The sequence below is a fragment of the Chiloscyllium plagiosum genome, unplaced genomic scaffold, assembly GCF_037043375.1.
Source record: "Chiloscyllium plagiosum isolate Xiang-an unplaced genomic scaffold, Cpla_swu_hap1 HiC_scaffold_12, whole genome shotgun sequence".
NCBI lineage: Eukaryota > Metazoa > Chordata > Chondrichthyes > Orectolobiformes > Hemiscylliidae > Chiloscyllium > Chiloscyllium plagiosum.
Window position 1 is genome coordinate 79,358,976 of NW_028270150.1, and position 21,999 is coordinate 79,380,974.

General features: G+C 38.1%; 1 protein-coding gene across 6 annotated transcripts in view; it reads left to right on the top strand.

The window, feature by feature from the left end:
• Positions 1 to 21,999, top strand: part of glra2 (glycine receptor, alpha 2) — a 191,360-nt gene that overhangs the window by 73,534 nt on the left and 95,827 nt on the right. For all 6 annotated transcript variants that reach the window (XM_043700568.2, XM_043700570.2, XM_043700569.2 and 3 more), the window contains one exon: positions 15,136 to 15,359. In XM_043700568.2, the coding sequence (XP_043556503.1) occupies positions 15,136 to 15,359 (224 nt within the window). The remainder of the gene's footprint in view (positions 1 to 15,135; positions 15,360 to 21,999) is intronic.

A 21,999-nucleotide genomic window follows, 5' to 3' on the forward strand; every position in this document is an offset into this window, starting at 1 on the left:
AACATAAATTATCTTTGAACATTTCTATTCAATGCTTTCCACTATCTTCATGATTGCTCTTGTTTTTGCCTTAGGCTCATTTGATGATAATATATTCTTTCAACTCTGTTATTGTCCTATTGAATTCACATTGGTCCACTCTCCATAGTTTTGGCTGCTTTTATTATGGCTATTCAGGAAGGATAAGCAGGAAAAAAGAGGAAAGTTTATTGATGAAAGTATGTGGTTTTGGAAAGGGCTACTGGTAAAAGGTCAAAGACAGACTCTATTGGTTTTAGAACAAATAGTAATAGAGGAATTATAACACCACAGTGTGTATACTGTAGATCACAGACTGGGAAGGAGACTGAGGAACCAATTTGCAGGTAAACTGTAGAAAGATGTAAGAATTACAGGGGAGTAAAATGGGGAACTTCAACTATCACAATAAGAGCTGGGGTAAAGCCAGATGTCCATGAGACCATAAGACCGTAAGACATCGGAGCAGAAATTAAGCCATTCAGCCCATCGAATCTGCTTTCCATTCAATCATGACTGATAAGTTTCCCAACCCCATTCTCCTTCTTTCTCTCTGTAACCCTTGATCCCCTTGATACTCAAGAACCTGTTTATCTCCGTCTTAAATATAAGCAACGACCTGGCCTCCACAGCCTTCTGTGGCAATGAATTCCATACATTCGCCACTCTCTGGCTGAAGAGGTTTCTCTTTATATCTCTGTTCTAAAAGATTTTCCCTTTACTCTAAGGCTGTACCCTCGGATCTTAGTCTCTCCTACCAATGGAAACATCTTCCCGACATCTACTTTGTCCAGGCCATTCAGTATTCTGTATATTTCAATTAGATCCCCCCTCATCCTTCTAAACTCCATTGAGTATAGACCTAAGGTCCTCAAAAGTTCCTCATATGTTAAGTTTTTCATTCCTGGGACCATTCTTGTGAACCTCCACTGAACACGCTCCAGAGCCAGTACATCCTTCCTGAGATATGGGGCCCAAACCTGCACACAATACTCAAAATGTGGTCTGACCAGAGCCTCAGAAGTACATCCCTGTTTTTATAATCAGCTCCTCTCAAATGTCATCATTGCATTTGCCTTCCTAACTACTGACTCAATCTGCAGGTTTACTTTGATAGAACCCTGGGCTACAAGTCCCAAGTCTCTTTGCACTTCAGATTTACGGATTTTAAGATTAGATTCCCTACAGTGTGGAAACACGCTCTTCAGCCCAACAAGTTCACACCAACCCTCCGAAGAGTAACCCACCCAGACCCATTTCCCGCTGACTAATGAACCTAACACTATGGACAATTAAGCATGGCCAATTCACCTGACCCACACATCTTTGGATTGTGGGAGGAATCCGGAGCACCCGGAGGAAACCTACGCAGACACAGGGAGAATGTGCAAACTCCACACAGACAGCCGCCCAAGGCTGGAATCGAACTTGGGTCCCTCGCGCCGTGAGGCAGCGGTGCTAAGCACTGAGCCACCATGCCACCAATTTGCCGCCATTTCCCCATTTGGAAAACATGCCTCTATTCTTCCTACCAAAATGAATGACCTCACACTTTCCAATTTTATACTTGATCTGCTACTTCTTTGCCCACTCTCACAACCTGTCCAAATCCTTCTGCAGCCTCCCTGCCTCCTCAATGCTACCTATCCATCTACCTATCTTTGTATCATTTGCAAATTTAGCCAGCAGGCCCTCAGTTCCTTCATCGAGATCGTTAATATATAAAATAAAAAGTTGTGGTCCCAAACACTGAGCCTTGCGGAACACCATTTATCACCAGTCACCACCCTTTTATCTCCTCTTTCTGCCAGACAGCCATGCTTCTATCCATGCTAGTACTTTGCCTCTAACACAATGGGCCCTTATCTTACTCAGTGGCCTCCTATGTGACACCTTGTCAAAGGGCTTCTTGAAGTCCAGGTAGATAACATCCACTGGCTCTCCTTGGTCTAGCCTGCTCACTATTTCCTCAAAGAATTCTAGCAGATTTGTCAGGTATGACCTTCCTCCCTACTCCCTACCTTTTATCTTAGCCTGCTGGACACACTTTCTTCATTCCTGAAGAAGGGCTTATGCCCGAAATGTCGATTCTCCTGTTCCTTGGATGCTGCCTGACCTGCTGCGCTTTTCCAGCAACACATTTTCAGCTCTGATCTCCAGCATCTGCAGTCCTCACTTTCTCCTTCAGGTATGACCTTCCCTTGATAAAACTATGCTGACTTTGCCCGATTTTACCATACACTTCCAAGTATTCCAAAATCTCATCCTTCACAACAGATTCCAGGATCTTACCCATGACTGAGGTTAGGATGATCATTCTGTAATTTTCTGTCTTTTGCCTTACTCCCTTTTCAAACAGGGTTGTCATGTTAGCGATTTTCTTGACCTCTGGGACCCTCCCTCATTCTAGCAATTCCTGAAAGACCACCACTATCACCTGCACTATCTCTTCAGCTATCTTCCTTTGAACTCTGGGATGTAGTCCATCTGGCCCAATTCACTAGCACCTGATGAAGGAGCAGAGCACCAAAAGCTAATATTTTCAAATAAACCTGTTGGACTATAACCTGGTGTCATGTGACTTCTAACTTTGTCTTCCCCAGTCCAACATCGGCACCTCCACAACATGAACTGGGATAGTAGTAACTGAGTAATGGGAAAAGAGAGGGAGGAATTCTAGAAATTTGTACAGAGGAATTTCCTTTGTCAGTGCACTTCCAGATCATGAGGAGTTAAGAGCTGTTGCATTTCGCTTTAAGCCTTGAAGTGGTGCAAATGTTCCATGTTTCAGTTGGGGTGCACTGGGAAACAGCTTCTAGTGGTCTGCTATGTAGCTTCAGCTTGATTTCCAGGATTAAGACAGGATTGAGGGTCACTCCATACATGACCTGAATGGCGTTCCTCAGTAATATAGGATTTGTATTAGAAGTAAGCTCCTTACGTTCTAAGGAGAGATTGAAAATAGTGTTAATGCCCTCCTCAAAACTGAAAGGTTCAGAGATGCTGTTGGAGGTGCTTAACATTAAAAAGGGTTTTAATGTGATCAATACTGAAAACAATCCAGTGGCAAAAGGTTTGGTAACTAGGGTACACAAGTAATAGGCAAAAAAACTAGAGCCATTATGATATTTTAAAATGCAGTGAGTTCTGGGATGCACTGCCTTAAAGGATAGTGGTGGCAGTCATTTTCAAAAGAAAATTGGATAAATCCTTGCAAAGGGAAATACAGGGCTATGGAGACAGAACTGAGGAGTAGCAATAATTGCATAGCTCTCTCAAAGAATGAACACGAGCACGGTAGACCAAGTGATCACATTGTGCTATACTATCCTATGCTTCTACATAGGGAAACCAAGGTTGCACAGAGAATTGAAACTGTAGTCTAACCAATGTCCTGTAAAGGTACTTCTTACCTTATTTGCACACATGCATAGATCCAGAATCATATTTGACCATGAATGGTTGTTTTCCCCTTCACTCTTACTTTTAAGAGTTTGCTTATCTGCACCCTTTAGTCTCACTAACCTTTCACTCCAACAACAATTTTACCATTTCAATTCTCTGTCATTTTTCTCAAACTGGACTACTTCACACTTGGTGACGTTGAACTGTATACTTGACCCATCTATTTTCATTTCTGTGTTAAATCTAAAGTCTCCTCTTGTCCAATGTAATGTTCTTTACAGTTTCACATTCCCCTTACTATCATAAAAATAAAATATTTTGATATTATTTGTTTTATGTCCTTAAATTTACAAGAAATCTCTTACGTGGTACTTCATCAAGCACTTTCTAAATACTCAAGTATGACAAAACATTATGTGTCATTTTGGCTCCACACATATTCACTCACTTGAAAAATTTAATTAAATTAGTCAAGCATGTTCCATAGTTTACCAATCTGTGCTGACTGCCCCTTCTAATTCCTTACCTTATGGAAAATGGGTTATTTTTAGTTATGATGAATAACTGATTTGGGAAGCATTGAGGCAAGAAACAATAATAAATGGCAGGTTAATGAGCAGAAATTTATACGTTGTTCCAAAAATAATTATCATCAGCAAACCAAACTGTCTACCTGACATTCTGTGTAGTTTACTTTAGCATTTCAAAAAGCAATCCTAAATAAAGAATAGGTTGGAAGGTTATAAAACTTGTTTTAAAAAAAGGGCAGCACAGCGCCCAGCCTCGGGCAATTGTCTAAGTGGAGTTTTCACATTCTCCCCGTGTCTGTGTGGGTTTCCTTCAGCTGCTCCAGTTTCCCCCCCACAGTCCAAAGATGTGCAGGTTAGGTGAATTGACCATGCTAAATTGCTGATAGTGTTCAGGGATGTGTAGGTTACTTGCATTAGTCCGGCAAAATGTAGAGTAATAGGGTAGTGGAATGGGTCTGGGTGGGTTACTCTTTGGAGGGTGGACCTGTTGGGCCAAATGGCCTGTTTCCATGCATTCTATGATTTTATGAAAACACAAATTTAGCAATTGCCTTCAGTGATGAGTGCCACACTGTTACAATAAACTGAAATATTTCCAAATGAACAATATTATGTGATCAGACATTAAAATAAGATTAATATTTTTTGCTTTCTGCTTAAAGTATAATATTTATATAATATTCAAAGTAGATCAGATGTATACCCGAAAAGGAAATTATTGCAGAGTTATGAAGAAAACTCAAGTGGAAAGAACTTATTAAATAGCTTTTTTGGTGCATGCACAATGGATCTAATGGCCTCAATGATACTAAATTGTAGATCTTGATTTTGCTAACATACTGAAAGCACCATCTGTCTAGAATTGCTAACATATCATGTTCCTTTTTTTGTAAATTCAAGTGATTTATTGGATAGCAAAACTCAATATGACTAAAAGGAATAGAAAGTCAGAGTTTCAATAAAATGTTTCTGTAATTCTGTTCATTGTTAAATCAGATCAAGTGCAATGTTATTTACATGATAGGGATAACAACACATATCCAAATAAAACTTACCAAAGTGATTCCATAATTATTCATATATGACTGAATATATTACCCTGTGTTTCAAAGCTATGCCTGCAGAAATATCTGCATTTCCCGACATTCACACTTGGATTTTTAATAAGTTGGAAGACAGTATTCAGCTATTATGAAATATTACGTTCATATTATTCATGAATGATAACTCATTTTCCTTGCCTTTTCCTTCTTACACTTTTGGGTAAAATTTAGGGTTTTCTCATCTCTGTTTGTCAGCTCTGGTCCATTACGTTGGCTGGCAGCTCGAATATCATAAGATGGTGAACATACAAGTGAAAATCCCCTGGCCAGGAGACTCCAAGTTTGTGACTTTTGACAAACATAATCAAGATTTTTTTCTGTCTGAGGGCATCAAAGTGTTGTCAAAATGTCCAGTTGATGCGTTAAACTTACAAAAACAAAACATTTTAGTAATAATATTAATAATCAAAAGTAGTGAGTTACTGCTCACTGTCCTTTCATTTTGCACTTGTTGACAAATAATTCATGCAAATAGTTTTAATAGCATGCTGCCAGAAAGAATTTGTTGAGAACTTAGAATCTCCATTATCATAGTGACCCTTGAGTTTTAGAATACAGTGTTTAACCTCTGTTGGCAGCTGAAAAAGTATCAGCAATTTTCATGAACTTTGTCCATGTTTCAGATGTTGGACTTAATACTTGTCAGTAGTCCCTTAGAGTTTTCATAATTCTGTCAGTCAAAGGAACCACAGTAATACATGCAGTGATGAAAAGTTTTAGCTCACAACATTCACTATTTGCAACTAGACTGCTAAACAATGGGTCGACAATGAGGTGCTGGAAAAGCACAGCAGGTCAGGCAGCATCCAAGGAGCAGGAGAATTGATGTTTCAGGCATAAGCCCTTCATATTCTGAAATCTGAAGGCCTGATCAGTCATTCTGACTGCTACTGTCAAATGTTAAATATATAGGCTCAGTGATATTAGAATGCAGGGAGAGTAGGTTGCCAGATGGGTACCGGGGTAGAATGCCAAGTTAGTGCAGTGCTGGGAGTTGAATGGCAGTATACCATGTAAGCAGAGAACCAGCTGGAGACAGGGTAGTGATCCAGGTACAGGATACTTGGTTTGTAAATGGAACATTTGCCAGATAAATAGTGTGCCACATGTATAAGGTGCCACAAAACAAAAATGTGCCACATGTATTAGAGTGCTAAAACATAGTTCCAACTGAGGAGGGGCTAGAATGCCAGGGGTGGGAAGCCACATGAGTAGGAGTAGGATGTCAGTTGAATAAGAGGTGGGGTGCCAGGAGTAGAATGCCAAATTTGTGAAATAATGTTGTGAGGTAAACAGGGTGCCAGGTGGAGGTTGGTGGGGTTGAGTTGTGGATCGAGTAAGGTCTGGGGGAAGGGGAAGAGGTTGGGAGGACTGGGTTGTAAGTGGACTGGGATGAGGTGTAATTGGGGATATGTGAGGTCATTATGAGGCCAATTGAGTAGTTAATCAGGAGTTAGGTTAACTGTTTAATACATTAATGTTTATGTATGACAGGCTTTCTTCATTTTGTCAGAGCCCTCTGAATTCTCGGATTTAAATGGAGGCATATAGAGGGTTCCCGGCACAGTGGAATTGCCTGGTGGAAAACTCAGTTCCCTGGATCATTCTTTCAGGATATGCCACAGGATGGCCATGCACAATTCTCATCTACACTGAAATAATGGCTGCTTGGCTTGGGGAAAGTCCAGGCCAATGTTCTGGGAAAAATATTCACTTTTCAGCAATTAATATCCCCAAGAGGCAATAGAAAATGCTGTAGTCAAGTCCAACTGGCAGTTCTCTTGGCATTATTAAACGATCAAGTTGATTTCTGGGTAGATCGGCCCAAATGTTGGATCTGGCATGTAACTCCAATTTCAAAAGGATGCTCTCAAAAAGATCCAAGATCTAATTTTAACACTGTAAATAGATGAATTTTGAATCTATTAAAATTAGACCCTTAACGATCTCTGCTGAAGATTTCCACTTCTCCCGAATTTAATTTAAATCTGGCAGTGCGTCTAAAAGATATCCAGGCATTTAGCTACCATGATGTTACTAAGTAATGTCAGCAACCAATTACATTCATTCTCAGTGTAAACTAGAAAGCAAGTTTCGCTGATTAACTATGCTTTTTTAAAAGTTAAATGTTGCAGCGAGTAGAATAAATAGGGAACACACAAATGCCTAGAAGCTGAAATAGCAGAAATAAACTTATTAAAAGGATGTTATTATTTCAGCCAAACACTTTGGAATTTTTCTTGAAATGGAAAACTTTAAATTTACACAAATTTTCAGCAATAGAGAGATCATTTTGGAGTAATCAGGAAATAGCATGGCATTACAACACAACAGTATCTCATTAAAAAGGCGCAAACTTTTCAGAACTTTTTAACAGCAATATTACAGCTTAAAAGGCAAAGTTCTTGTCAGTTCAGTATTTTCGAAAGATAACTGGCTGTCAGCAATTTCAAGATTTCTGCATATATTTGCAAATAGACACTAGAAGTTGCTGTTAGCTTCACAGGGTAATGATGTCGAACACTAATTGCTTCACTGTCATTTCAATGAGAAAGTGCAGGCCAGTAATCATTGACAACTCACTCGCTGTGCAAGGAATAATCTAAATCGGTAATGCTGCACTTCATCACAACAGGCACAGGAAAGAAAGGCAACTCTTACCAGAGCTGTTTTGGCCATCCAGTCTAGGAGGAATATATTGGTTTTGTAGAAAATCTGCTGACACTTACTAGACTAAAAGGATTTACCTGTGTAAACATGAATTATATTCCTTGGAAATGAGGAGATTAGGGGGAACCTGATTAAATGGTTTGTAGATAATTGAAAGTAAGACAAAGAACACTCTACATTCTGACAGTGGGACCCTGGGGAAACCAGAGAAAGGGGACATAATTTTAGCATTTGAACTTGGCTAGTTTTGCATAAATTAGACAATGGCTTATGTGAATGTAAGATCTGGAGAACTATCAATGCAGAATTAATTCAGTTGATGAAATCAGCAGGAAAGGATGAAAGGACAATGAACCAGAAATTTAAGACTTAGTGGTCTTAAATGCTCCACCATTCAATATGATCACATCCAACTCAGTTCCCTGTTCCTACCTTCTCCCATACCCTTTGATCCTTTCAATCATTAGAACTATATCTAACTCCTTGAAAATGTTTTGTGTGGCAGGGAGTTCCATGGGTTCACCATTCTCTGGGAAAAGAAATTTCTCCTTATTTCAGTTCCAATTGCCTACCCTGTATCTTTAGACTGTTATCTCTGGTCCTGGACTCCCCAGTCATTGGAAACATCTCTTCTAAATTTACCCGATCTAGTTCTCAAATCTCAAACACCATTAAAGTATCAAGGGCCAGTAATTCAAGGATGTACATTTTTGGATCCTGTGTCAAGCTACAGGTAAACCTAGTGCCAACTGTCTCGGGCAGTATTGCAGGAGAGAACCCAAGAATTGTACTGGACTCCTTATTCCCATACCAAGGTGTGTAAATCTCTGACACGATGAATTTGTGTTACTCCGAGGATTAGGACAGCATTTTTTTGACCTCAAATAGGGTCATGGGCCAAAATATTGGGGTCATCAGGTCGGGAACATTATCTTACAGGCCTCACTGAATGGTCACAAGAATTTTCCAGCCTTGAAACTGGGTCCCAATGTGAAAAGAATATTGGGAATCCCTGGCTTAGGATATCAGTTAACACTAAAAGTTCAAATCTCATACTGCTAAGACACTGACTTCAAACTTTTCACTCATTGACAGTTAAATGGCATATTATCATTAAGTCAATTAAAGGTCACAGTACACTTCATTAACAGTCAAAAACAGTCATGAGCTAACACAAAAATCACAAAGTCATTAATAACTATAACTTCAAATCAGCTCTCTAATCAATTATCAAATGTTACTAACAGACATTAAAAATCTCAGTTACCACTAATTGCATGATGGGCAATTGCCTCTACTTGACATTTAATGCTTACTATTTTACTTCAAAAGTCAATAGCAAAGGTGCCGCTGCTTTAGGTATGCTGGCTATTTAAGGTAGATTTCACAAATCAAGAAGCAGTCTGTTAAGATGTGATTTTCTTTATTGCTCAACCCCTTGTACATACCAATTTAAGAACTTCACTGATTTCAGGCAATCTCAGGTCTCCCAGCATATGGTCAATAAACTCTTTGTCTTTATTTAAGGTGTGATTACTCACATTTAAGTCGACAAATCAGTTCCCAGTAGGAATCTATAAACTCCTGTATTGGATAAATTAATAGACCTCTATAGGAGGTGTGGATATATTCCCAATAATTAACAGCTCAGCTCTCAAAATGAAATAAAACAGTCAAATCACACACTGTTCTTATCCAGCATCAGATTTCACACTGCCAATAATTGACAATCAAATGTCACTACTGCTACTAACTACCAGCCAAATCCTGGATAACCATTAACTGCTAGGTCTCAAATTGCTGACAATGCACCATCAAATCTCATGATGTAATTAACTATTAGGTCTTTCAGAATACTGGTCTATTATCATTATGTCATTAATAGACAGTTAAATTTATATGGCTAATAATCGCAAGTTATATCTGATACTGCCACATAATCAAAAGTCACATTGTGAGATTAGTATGATGAAGAAATTTATATGAAACATTGATCCCAGGTGAATTTAATTAGATATTTTTCATTTTACCATTTACCTTTTGTCATTTTCCATACTTTGCAAACTAAGCCAGGAATACAATGACAATCATGATTGAGGTATGCAAGAATAAAATAATTAGTATTTCATTCTTTTCCTGCTAATTAGTTTTGCAACTACAATTTACAACTGATAACTTCCACTTTATAAAACTATTTACTTTAAGTTCACATTTTAGAGAATCTGGAACATATGCCTGTAAAAGATTTATGAATTAATAGTTGAAGGTTTTTATTTCACTGTCATCTTTCCTATTGGTTTCATGCTCTGTGTAGTGCACTTGCTGGATTTACTCCATGTGTTTGAACACTGAAGAAGGAAATATTTCCCTTGTTCCGCACAAGTGTTAGCATCAAGCAGTTCCAGATCAGATATAGCATTAGCAGATGCAGAATTAATCCGACTGCGCTCTGTCGCATTAGTAAACGTAATCCCAGCCTCAGAAGTTTACTGCTGTAAATATATTTTTCACCTCATACATTGGTTTTCTTCATTGCTTATCTGAGAGAGCTTGTCAGTTCATCCAATTAATGCTGAAGTGTGAGGATTTAACACTGCAGTCTAATACCCTCTGGGCATTAAGATGAGACTGTCTAAATGTAGCTTAAGTAGACTCCTCTAGTTAGTTGAGAGATGATACTGTTGTTACATCAGTCAGGGCTTGATTCAAAACCTAGGTCCCAGAAGTAAAGAGAGATTCCTGCAGTACTCAGACTACTAATTTTACACATCAAATAAAAGATTAAATTAATTTCTTTATCCAACAAGTCACAAAGAACTATACATAACAATATAATATATTAAAGACATGAAGGAATGAAGGACTGTACATCCAGTTGTCCCATTCTGCACATCACATTTTGACGTGGAAATCAATTATCAAGAACTCTTCTCAGCTTCTATCTGCAACAGCCAAGCACATTTCAACATTCCAAGTTTCCTCATCACCACAATGGCAACACACTTGAGAGATTTTGGTTTCTGTTTCTTGAACTTCATTCATGTCTCAGAAGGGACATAGCTCCATTTTTGCAGAATGAGTATAGCCAGCGAGAACAAATTAAAAGAAAGATCTGAGTTACTGAGATTATTGTATTGGAGTTGAATAATTCAGTTCAAATTATAAAGGACATTGAATTCAAAATTGGCATAATACTCAAACTCAAAATTCAATAATTTATTCGCTTATACATGAGAGCTGCTAATCTTTTGAGTGATAGCCTTGTTTTTGTTTGTTCTTACTTGAAGTTGGACCGCTTTTTAAAATATATTCATGCCACATATGTGCCTGTAAAACAGTCCATTAGCAGCCGGCATGAAGCAGATGGGACATGCAGTATTAAACACATCTAATCCCGAATTAGACTGTCACCACTGTGTAATACCTTGAATGAACACCTGGTAAGACAGATCAGGCAGCTTTGATTGTCAGTTAAGGGATCAATTCTGACTCTGAGCAGTTTAGTGAAACATAAACAGGGATTGTTACTACCTTAGAATTTGAACTTAGTTGGAGGAGATGGAGGTGGATGTTGCTGCGTGGAATAATCCAGAGACATAACATATGTTAAGTGAGAGCAACCTAAAATTCAAGAAAAATCTCAGTGTACAGAAATATGCTCAAATGTAAGAGCTGAGAATAAACTATGCACAGTGCATATGCAAATCCAGCATGCTGATTTGATTACAATTACACTTGTTTTACACACATGAAATATGTACACACATACTTCAATGGACCACTGTATTCTTGAAAAATCTCTAAGTGTAACATTGCCATTTTCAGCCCTAGCAATATTGTTCTACTCATTCAAAAGTTTTCATTTGTTTCAGTGTGATTATTTAACCTAAATTTCTGGAAAATTCTAGATTAGGAGGTGAGGGGAGGGATGTTACAGTTCTACTTAAATGGCATTCAAAGAATTGATTTTAAAAACATACAAAACAATTCAAGCAAAATCACTTTTTTTTCTCAACTGTCTTCTAATCAGTTATTTACCCACTCTCATCTACATTTTTGAACATGCATTTTACTCACTTTAACTTTACTGCTCTCTATCTAATTTAACTTACCTTTTAAGTTCATACTTTTTCTTTCAATTTAGGAAATTTTATCACTTTCTGTTGGAAAGCCACTTAAAGCACTATTGACTCTCAAGTCATGTATGTAACCCAGTGTTTAGACTTGTGCCTCAGTCTCCTAGTTGTGCCTCTGATAGTTAATAGTTTCCATAAGCCAGATATAAATATTTTCTAATTTGAGATATCATTACACAGCTCTGGAGCAGTTGGGATTTGAACTCAGGCCTCCAAGTCCAGAGGTAGTGAACTACCACTGAACCACAAAGAGCACCAGACTTTCCATGAAGCCAGTTATATTGTCCCAATTTAGATCTGAAAAAGTTAAAGCTTAAGCTGCTGACCCATGTGTTGAGAGGAAATAAATGCATTGGACTCAGCAATTTTATAACCTGTGCAAGCTATTAAAATGAGCTGGGCTAAATGTAGGGGATTTCAAATCTACACTTGCCTCTTTTTTTCAAAAAAAAGAAAAGTAACAATCTTTATTCTAGGTTTGTTAGAGTGGTTTGGTGGTATGAAGATGGAAGTCCAGAGTCCGACCCACTGCAACGCCCGCTTTTTAATAAATTAAGAAGAAAGTTTCAAATAGCTGGCTTGCTTAATTTCTGCACTGTGGTGTGATAAATGGCACCAGATTGCTGAACATTGCCTGTGGATTGATATTTCTTTGGAAGTGGTCTACTTTGAGCAAAGAGGTGTAAGGAGATAAAATGGAAGGGAAAACAAATTATAAAAGATATTGTTTAATGTAAATCGAGTATCTTAGTCAAACCTATATACTGTAACTAGTCGGCTATTTCTGCATTAATCATAGTTTTATTAGCATGGTATTATGCAGTAAATGTGTGTGCTATGGTGGTGTAGATGGAATTATACAATAAGACTGCAAATTTGACTAAAACCAAGTATTTAATTAACTTTAAAATTATCATGTCTTGAATAATCCAACCTAATCAAATCTAATTAAAATACAAAAAACAGTAGAACATCTCTAAATTTGCATGATATTATCATTTCAGTAAAGTAGTTTGGGTTTTATTGGGATTTAAGCTATGTTGAACATAATAGGGAGTACAATTTGCATTTAATATACATGAGCACTAGAATGATGGATCGAAAATTACAAGTTGTCCAATAAAGATGATTATATGTCAGGGAATGTATTTAAACTCATTGTTTACATAAAATTATTTAAATGGGTCATGGCATCCTCAGACCGAAAAACAAAAAGAATTAAAAACAGTTCTAATCATTTAACTTGAATCAACATAATATAAATGAATTAACAAAAACATAAGTGCCATCAATATTCTCCTCCCTTAAGCACTGTACAATCAAATGTACAATGACTTTATAATATTTATAGCTTAAATGAATGCTTGAAAATGCAACAGAGTTTTAAAAAAGCCGATATTGATAGTTTTGTTAAGCATGAGGGCTCAATAGTTTAACCTATTTGTAATTATTACATCCTAAGGGTTCTGTGCAGGGACCAGAGCAAAAATAATCTCTTTATTAACAATGTTGAGCAGAACTCCTGAAATGAAGGCAAGCAAGTCATGATGTCTTTAATCAAAAGATAGCATTTCGTCTGTAAGGACTTTACATGAGATGTTTACTTGAGTCATGCGATCCATTTACCTGAACTCTGAACAAAAGTCATGGTCTAATATTGTTCACTCAAAGACTGGTTAACACAGTAGTCTCAAAGTAGAGCCAATTCCATTGAGACTGTGCTATCAAATAGAAGTGAAATCACAACAAATGAATTATCATCGAGTTCATAGAACTGGCGCAAAGCCACAAATGTGTTTTGTTTTACAATTATAGTTTAATCAATTTCCATACATTAACAACTATATTTAAGAGTAATTTAATTCCTATAGTATATTAACAACAAAATACCACAAAATGTCTATGCAATTCAAATAATTTTTGAACTACACTCATTATTATTCTGAGCAAATCTTATGAACCACCTTATTGGCATCATTATTTTATGAATCACTCTCACATTAGAAATTGATCAACATTTGTAAAAAGTTTTATATAATCTATTTGGAACCAAAACTGTACAGTCCTGCATGGTATTAATGTGAATCTAAATTTCGTTCATGTTACACATGGAAATTCAATGCTAAGACACCAAGTGTTAGGAAAAAGAATGGCTGTAAATTGCACTGCATTACAACATTGAACTGCATGATTAGATTAGATTCCCTACAGTGCGAAAACAGGCCAATTGGCCCAACAAGTCCACACCGACCCTCTGAAGAGTAACCCACCCAGACCCATTCCCCTACTCATGCACCTATCACTATGGGCAGTTTAGCACAGGCAATTCACCTAACCTGCACATCTTTGGACTGTGGGAGGAAACCTGAGCACCCGAAGGAAACCCACGCAGACATGGGGAGAACATCGTCCAAGGCTGGAATTGAACCTGAGTCCTTGGTGCTGCGAGGCAACAGTGCTAACCACTGAGCCACTGTGCCACCCTATTTCTAATGATGGTGACACTATTTTCAAAGAGTACAGGTACATGATAAAGGAAAAATATTATTACACATTCAACATGGCTGCAGAAAACAGGGAGGGTCGATCTAAAAGAGAGTCAAATAAAACTAGCAAATGAAAGAGATCTGGTTCCCCTCCAATTAACAAAACTACTGTGCATTTGTAGAAATATATTACTTGACAGATCTCCACTCCCTCACTTGGCCTTCAGTCTAAGCTTGTAAGTTAGAGTGGGGTCTTTCCTTCTCAATTGGCAAACAATTCAAATACAAACATTTAGTAGATCAATAGTAACATTAGAAGCAAACACTGAGTGAACGGTCCATAAAAGTTGGTATAAAATCAGATTATTTTCTACATTGCATTTCAAGGCTGCACCTAATGCATTAAAGCATGAGTATTAAATTTTCACTATTCATGATGCTGTTGCTGTGAATTGGAGTGAAGTCACAAAATTATAAAATGAATCAATTTGAGTTTAGTGTTGCAAATAGTTCCTTCAATGCAGCAGTTGTCCTTTTTTTGAGTTAAGTTAAAATACTACACTTACTGAGCTTAAATTATTCAAAAATGTACTCAGAAGTTCAGTGTTGCAAAAAAATCAGAAAGAGGGTGTGTAAAATAAAGATAATTATTGCATTGTTGTGGAACCTAGATTGCACAGAGCTTTTGCATTCAATTAAATTTGAATTTCCATATATTTAATTTTTAAGTGGAAATGAAAATCCTAATGAATGAACACAATTTTAAATTAATTTCATATTTGTTTAGGACTACAGAGTGAATATTTTCCTGCGACAGACATGGAATGATCCACGATTAGCCTACAGTGAGTACCCAGATGATTCCTTAGACTTGGATCCTTCCATGCTGGATTCCATCTGGAAGCCTGATTTGTTCTTTGCAAATGAAAAGGGCGCCAACTTTCATGAAGTGACAACGGACAACAAACTGCTTCGCATTTTTAAAAATGGAACTGTTTTATACAGCATAAGGTAAGATTGTCTTACTCATATTATCTACATCATTTTTCTTAGATGGTTGCTGCTTGTGATGAAACCTTTTGACTGAGGCTGCCAACATTTTAAACAGTTCCAGTGTTTTTAGCAATATGAAATAATTGGATGATGCTTGGTAATCATCAACTGGCCAAGATAGTCAAATGGCTGGTAAAAGACTGGGGCATTTGCACTTATGTTCTAGCCTGATTTGACTTTAAATGGGTAAATGCTTTGCCTGAAAGAGGTGAGTAGTTGTTTATATATGAAAGTTGGTGGTTCTGTTGTAGGATACCAATGTCGATACCATTCGAGGAAGAATGGATGAAACATGCATGACAGGTGCCAGCTTATATTCTGCCGGAAGTGGCCTAATGGGGTCCACTAAAAACCAGGTGAATCAGGTGTGGCTCCTTCGATCCTCATATAAAAGCCCCTTGCTTGTGGCCAACCCATTCCGACTCATCTCCTGAAGATTATCTGCTCAGCCACAGTGGGTCTAACCTGTTGGCCGATTGTGTGAGTTAATCTGTCACAGGAAATCAGAGAGACTTTCTGAATGCCAAAGTGATATCTCTGTTGATTCAAGCCATCCAACTGCCCTGAACAATGGTCGATTGTGAACTTTATGATGATACTTGGAGTGGTTTTCAAATATTCAAGTTGATAGGCCCAAGCTGGAGTTTTGCCTTTGTGTATTTATGGATTACTCTTGGTCTAAGTCTTTGTAGTGGTGTCACCACAACTAAATATTAAACCTATACGGCATTGTGCTTATGCTAAAAATAAAGTTTATTTATGATTGAAGATTTTAAAAAAATCATTCATAGGATGGGCATCGCAGGTTGTCCAGCACTTATTACTCATCCTTAATTGCCCTTCAGCAGGTGGTGGAGAGCAATTAGCTTGAATGGCAGCAGTCCATGTGGTGTAGGCACAACTCAATGTTGTTAGGGAGGAAGATTATTCAAGTTGTTTTACCATAATTTTGTAATAATCTTTAAAGAGTTTGTGTTTTTTTGTTTTGAATAGCTGTTTTTGTTTTGTTAATATTCTTGCCTAGTGAGTGTCATTAATAAAGTTACATTATTATAAAAGTGAAGTGGTCTAGAAATTATTTTCATGAGGTCATTATGAGAACAATCAAATAAATGCAAATTTACCACAGATGCTGGACATCTGAAACAAAAACATAAAGTGCTGACGAAACTCAGCAAGTTTGGCAGTATCTGTGGAAAGAGAAACAGAGTTAACATTTTGATTCTTATTCCAAAGAAGAGTCATACCAAACAAAAAATGTTAACTTTGTTTTTCCAGCACATTTTTTAAAAAAATCATGAGAGCAGTCTTGCTTTTACAAATATGGTTTGGTGCTTGGTATGGAACAATGTTGAGAGTGTGGTGCTGGAAAAGCACAGCAGGTCAAGCAGCATCTGAGGAGAATTTATCAAAGAGAATGACAGAGCTGATGAAGGCAATTGGGAGGTAAACATCAGGTTTAAATCAACTCGGACTTTCAGAGCTGAATACTAGAATATATCAATACTTCCTTCAGAAAATGCTCACAACACGGAAAGACTTGCAGGGTGCAAGAACTTGTCTCAGTTTACATGCACCCATGCAATGGAAGACATTGCTAGCAACATGGCAACCAGCGGAGGGCACTACTACAGTTTAGCTGCCAGAGATAGGATGCACAGCATTGGCATGATTAGGCTGGAAGCCAAGCACAACAAGATGTATGAGCGTCCTTCCTTGTTGTCTCTTGTTATTTAACTCAGTCACACATTCAACATGATAACCTGTGGCACATTTCTTTGCTGTTCCTGCTGCTATATGAGTGCCCTCATGCTTTACCCTGTTTCTAAGCCCAGTAGACATCTTGCATTTACTGCAGCATATAGGACTGCCTGCCTAACCTTAGTAGCCCTACCTGCTGTTGAATCTCCTCAGAGTTTTTTTTTAATCCTGAACACTACAGTTGTAACTTTGACAGATGTCTCCCAGACTTGCCCAATATTTATTTCGTGGAGTTTCCACACTACCTTGGCCGAATTTCATAACAAACAGGGCAGAGAGATTACTGAGGAAGATCATAGCAAGTGAGTTAGCCAATGCATTTTCACTGGATAAGGCACTGAACATAAGTGATCAGGGGAAAACATAGATGGAAAAATAATATATTCAAAAAGAAGGGGTACACAATGAACACAGTCCACCGATTTCTTGGCAACAAACCCAAACAAGCAGACAACACACGTTCCAGAAACCCTAGCCACTCTGCCCTACATCAAAAACATCTCAGATGTGACTGCCAGTCTACTCAGACCTGTTGGCATCATGGTAGCCACAAACCCACCAAAACACCAAAATAGCAGCTAATGAACTTGAAAGACCCGTATACAAACAACAAACAAAATTAATGTCATTTACAAAATAACATTGTAAGAACTGCAACAAACACTACATTGGACAAACAGGCAGAAAACTAGCCACAAGGATACATGAACATCAACTAGCCACAAAAACGACATGACCCACTCTCACTAGTATCTTTACATACAGATGAGGCAGGACACCACATCCATCCTAGGATAAGCTAAACAGAGTCATGCATGATAATTCCTAGAGGCATGGCATTCCAACTGGAACTCTATCAGCAAACACATTGACCTAGATCCCAATTACCACTCCTGAGAAAAAGAACAGGAAATGTCATCACTACGGGAAATGACGTCACCATAGGAAATGACATCACCAACCCAAGGAAACCTCAACAATAAATAGAAAGTGGGCTATACAACCAGTGCTTCATCTGGAGGCTGTATGATGATATTACCTAGTATGGTGACGAAAAATCTGTCAACAAACATTCCAGCTCAGCAAGCAAACCTACTAGGTAATATCATGGAAATGACACCCCAGGAAAACAAACTCACTCAAGCCAATTCATATGTTCATTCTGTTGGCTGAGGTTGACTTCAGAATTTGAGCCTTTAAAAAATAATGATTTCTGTATATCAACCAGTTACTAAATATGTTAGATTGCCTAATGGGGATCCTGGTGTAGCATCTCAGCAAGTGTAAGGGGGCTCGCTATCAACTTATGTAGAGCCCTGTTGCAGGTTATTGATGCTCTGCAGTTATCCATGGAGGTTGTAGTTACCTCAACGAATAATGAAGCTACACCCGGCCTCTTCCAACAGGATTGTTCAAAGACATTCAGACTGATGTCTAGCAGGCTTTGTCCTTGACTAATTCCTTCACCTTGAACAAGGTGCCAGACCTAGTGAATAGGAACTTCAACTAGCTTTCTGTCCTCCAGATCAGCCTAAAAGCCTAGGCAGACACAAATATTGGGCAGTATTATAATCAGAACATGTTATATAATACAAATAATATAGCTGACATCTGTTTGGATGCAAACCACTTGAGTATTGGTAGAAATGGTGGTCATAACTGTTAATGTAGAAAAATAGGATTTGTTCAACTGAAGCTGTCTTCAATGAGATGCTGTTGAAGAGTTCTGGCTGCAGGTAACTATCATCATCTATGCCATCACTGCACTGTTGGCCATCAAGCTAAAGGTGGCTTCCTGTGCTTCTCCCAATGCAGGGCAGAATTATGTAGCAAACTCTATTGTGAGCAGTATCGTAGGAAGATATTGATGCAACTGCAACTTTATTCAAACCAAGGATCAAATTGTAGAGCCATTGAACCTGTGTTCCTGCGAGAAATTATAAGCCAAGTGTCAGTGATTTCTAAATAGCCAACTTCTCACTAATTTTGCAAGGGCTAGGATTAGGCAGTGGAGACTGGCCAAGTCTGGGAAAAAGGACTGGCACAATATAATAGCATCTTGGCAGTCTCCAGGGAAAAAGGCATAGATCTGCATGAAGTGTTGCTGATGATCATGAACCAGATGTATTTTAATGGAGTAGAAGCTGTTGTTGTTCATGAGGGCAGTAGATTAATCTAATGTAGCCTGCCAAATGCATTGGGACATGAGGGAATGTGTGAAATCTGAAACGCAGGCTTGCTGTTTCCACATTTTGATCGAAAATTTGAAGAATTGTTTCCTTTAGCAAATCTGACATCAACAGACTGACTGATGTTGATTTTATCACTTGTAGCAGCTCGAATGATTAGATTAAATTCCCTACAGTATGGACATAGGCCCTTCAGCCCAACACACCAACTCTCCGGAGAGTAACCCACCCAGACCCATTTCCCTCTGACTAATGCACCTAACACTGTGGTCAACTTAGCATGCCCAATTCACCTGACTTGCACATCTTTGGACTGTGGGAGGAAACCAGAGCACCTCGAGGAAACTCACGCGGACACAGGGAGTTTGTGCAAACTCCACACAGACAGTCGCCCAAGGCTGGGATCAAACCTGGGAACCTGGTGCTGTGAGGCAGCAATGTTAACCACTGAGCCACCGTGCCGCCCTGAGAAGCAGGATAAAAGCAGATTTTCAGAAGTTGAAGAATACAGTGGCATTGACTGCAACGGACAATGCTGTGGGAGCAGTGTTAGTCATCCACATATCTGCTGCAGTTTCTTAAAAGTCCAGTATATTGTCCTAGCCTATAGAGTCTGTTGAGAGTTTTATATATTTCAATAAGCATGCTCCTTTGTATTTGCTATCCTTTTCACTGCAGCCCTGAGTGTTTTCCCACCATGTCTTCAAACTCTTGTGGGAAAGGAGTTACTAGAAGGACCCTATTGATGCAAAGGTTATGTTGTCAGAAGCCTCTTAAGTGCTCAGGATTTTCTACAGACATTGCAAACAATTTAAAATTATACAAGCCACTATACTTACGGTATAAAGAAAGCAAAATTTCTCAAACCTTTCCATTTTTTTTATTGTGAAAGTACAAAAATAACCTGCACTTAAATGCTGCCTTAATAACACACCTCAAGATATGCCATGGTAATGTTGTAAAGAGTTTGGGTAAAAGAGTTTGCATGAAGCAATTTTGGGTAAATGGCCAAAATCTCGGTCAAAAGTTAGAAATAGAAGAAGTTCTTACAGGAGGCAAGAGAGGTCATGCAATGGAGGTGGGTGTGGTTAGGAAAGGAATCACAAAGTTTACAGCTCAAGCAGTTGAGGATATAGCTACAAGTAATTAAACTATTAAAATCAGAGATGCACTCAACCTCAGAATTACGTGAGCTTAGATATCTTGGAGGGTCTTGGATCTGGGGTGAGAGACAGGGTTCGAGACAAAAACAACTGTAAATGCTGGAATCTAAAGTAGACAGGCAGGAGCCTGGAAGGACACAGCAAGGCAGGCAGCATCAGGAGGTGTAGAAGTCGACATTTCAGGTAGGACCCTTCTTCAGGAATCAGGGATGAAGGACAGGGTAGGAGGAAAGACCATGGAAGAACCTGATATCAAGAAGAATGTAAAATCAAGGTAAATCAATCTAGAATGTCTCACACCATCCTGTTATGCTCAGCTGTTTGAATGTTTGCTCAATAATTAGTAGGAGTAAGATCACAGAGCACAGGGGACAAAATCCTGCAGAAGATTGATTCAAAGGAGGTTTATTGATGGGTAATGCAATCTCACTTTAACCAACTGCAGAGGTCTTCACTGGAATAAACTGGTTGTTGTAGTCACAGGAAATGAAGAATTGGCTTCCCAAATACTGATATTTCTAAATAGAACATGCTTACTTTGTTTCCATAGATTCGTTAATGAAATAATTATATTAATAGTCCACTAGTTTATTATTGTTCCTTTCAAAATCTGGAGAGCATCATTAAATTCTGTTAAACCTGTTCCTTTTGTTCCAAATAATCAAAAACGAAATGTTGAATGTCCTTGATATCTCCAGAGAATTGCTACGATGTCTTTGAAAGTTGCTTTTTTTGTGAGGCTCATGCCTCTGTCAGGTTGTTAAATGTCACTGTGGTAAATGATTTCCGAACATAGAAAGGTCATTATTTTCATAAAATTGTTTGGTCACCTCATTTTACCACCATTTACATTAAATTAATGATGGTGACATTAACAAATCTCTTAAAAGAATTTTACATAGTGACCATTTTCTACTTCGGTCATTAGATTCAAGTCTGTGAATGTCAAGAAATCTCTGAAATTGAAGCCTGAAATAACTTAGAATGACTTGAAATTGTAGCTGGTTGACATTAGCAATTTGCATTGCTGTTACTTGGTTAATATATAATGGAAGCATCTGCTTAGTAGTAAATATCTTGCAGGTAACAGACATTTCTACATTTTGGAGTATTGCCAGAATACACATCTGTTCATATTGGCTTCTTTATAGATATGCATTTTATTTCAAAGCTAGAGACCATAAAGTAAACTAAGCCTCAAATCCCAAGCATAACATTTCCAAGTGGTATACCTGTATTCGATCATAAAGCAGACTGACAGCGAGATTACTTGTATTTAACTACTAATCAGTGTTTGTCATTAGATGCTTTTCATTTTAAGAGATTATTTGAGCAGTGTTGGTGAGGAGATTATGTTGCATAACATGTAGCAGAGGCTTGAAGACATTCTGTGCTGCTTTTTGCATTCATTAGTATTCAGTCCAATGATACACTGAATGTACCACTAACGCAAAAGCAATACATCCATATGACATGTTTATGAAA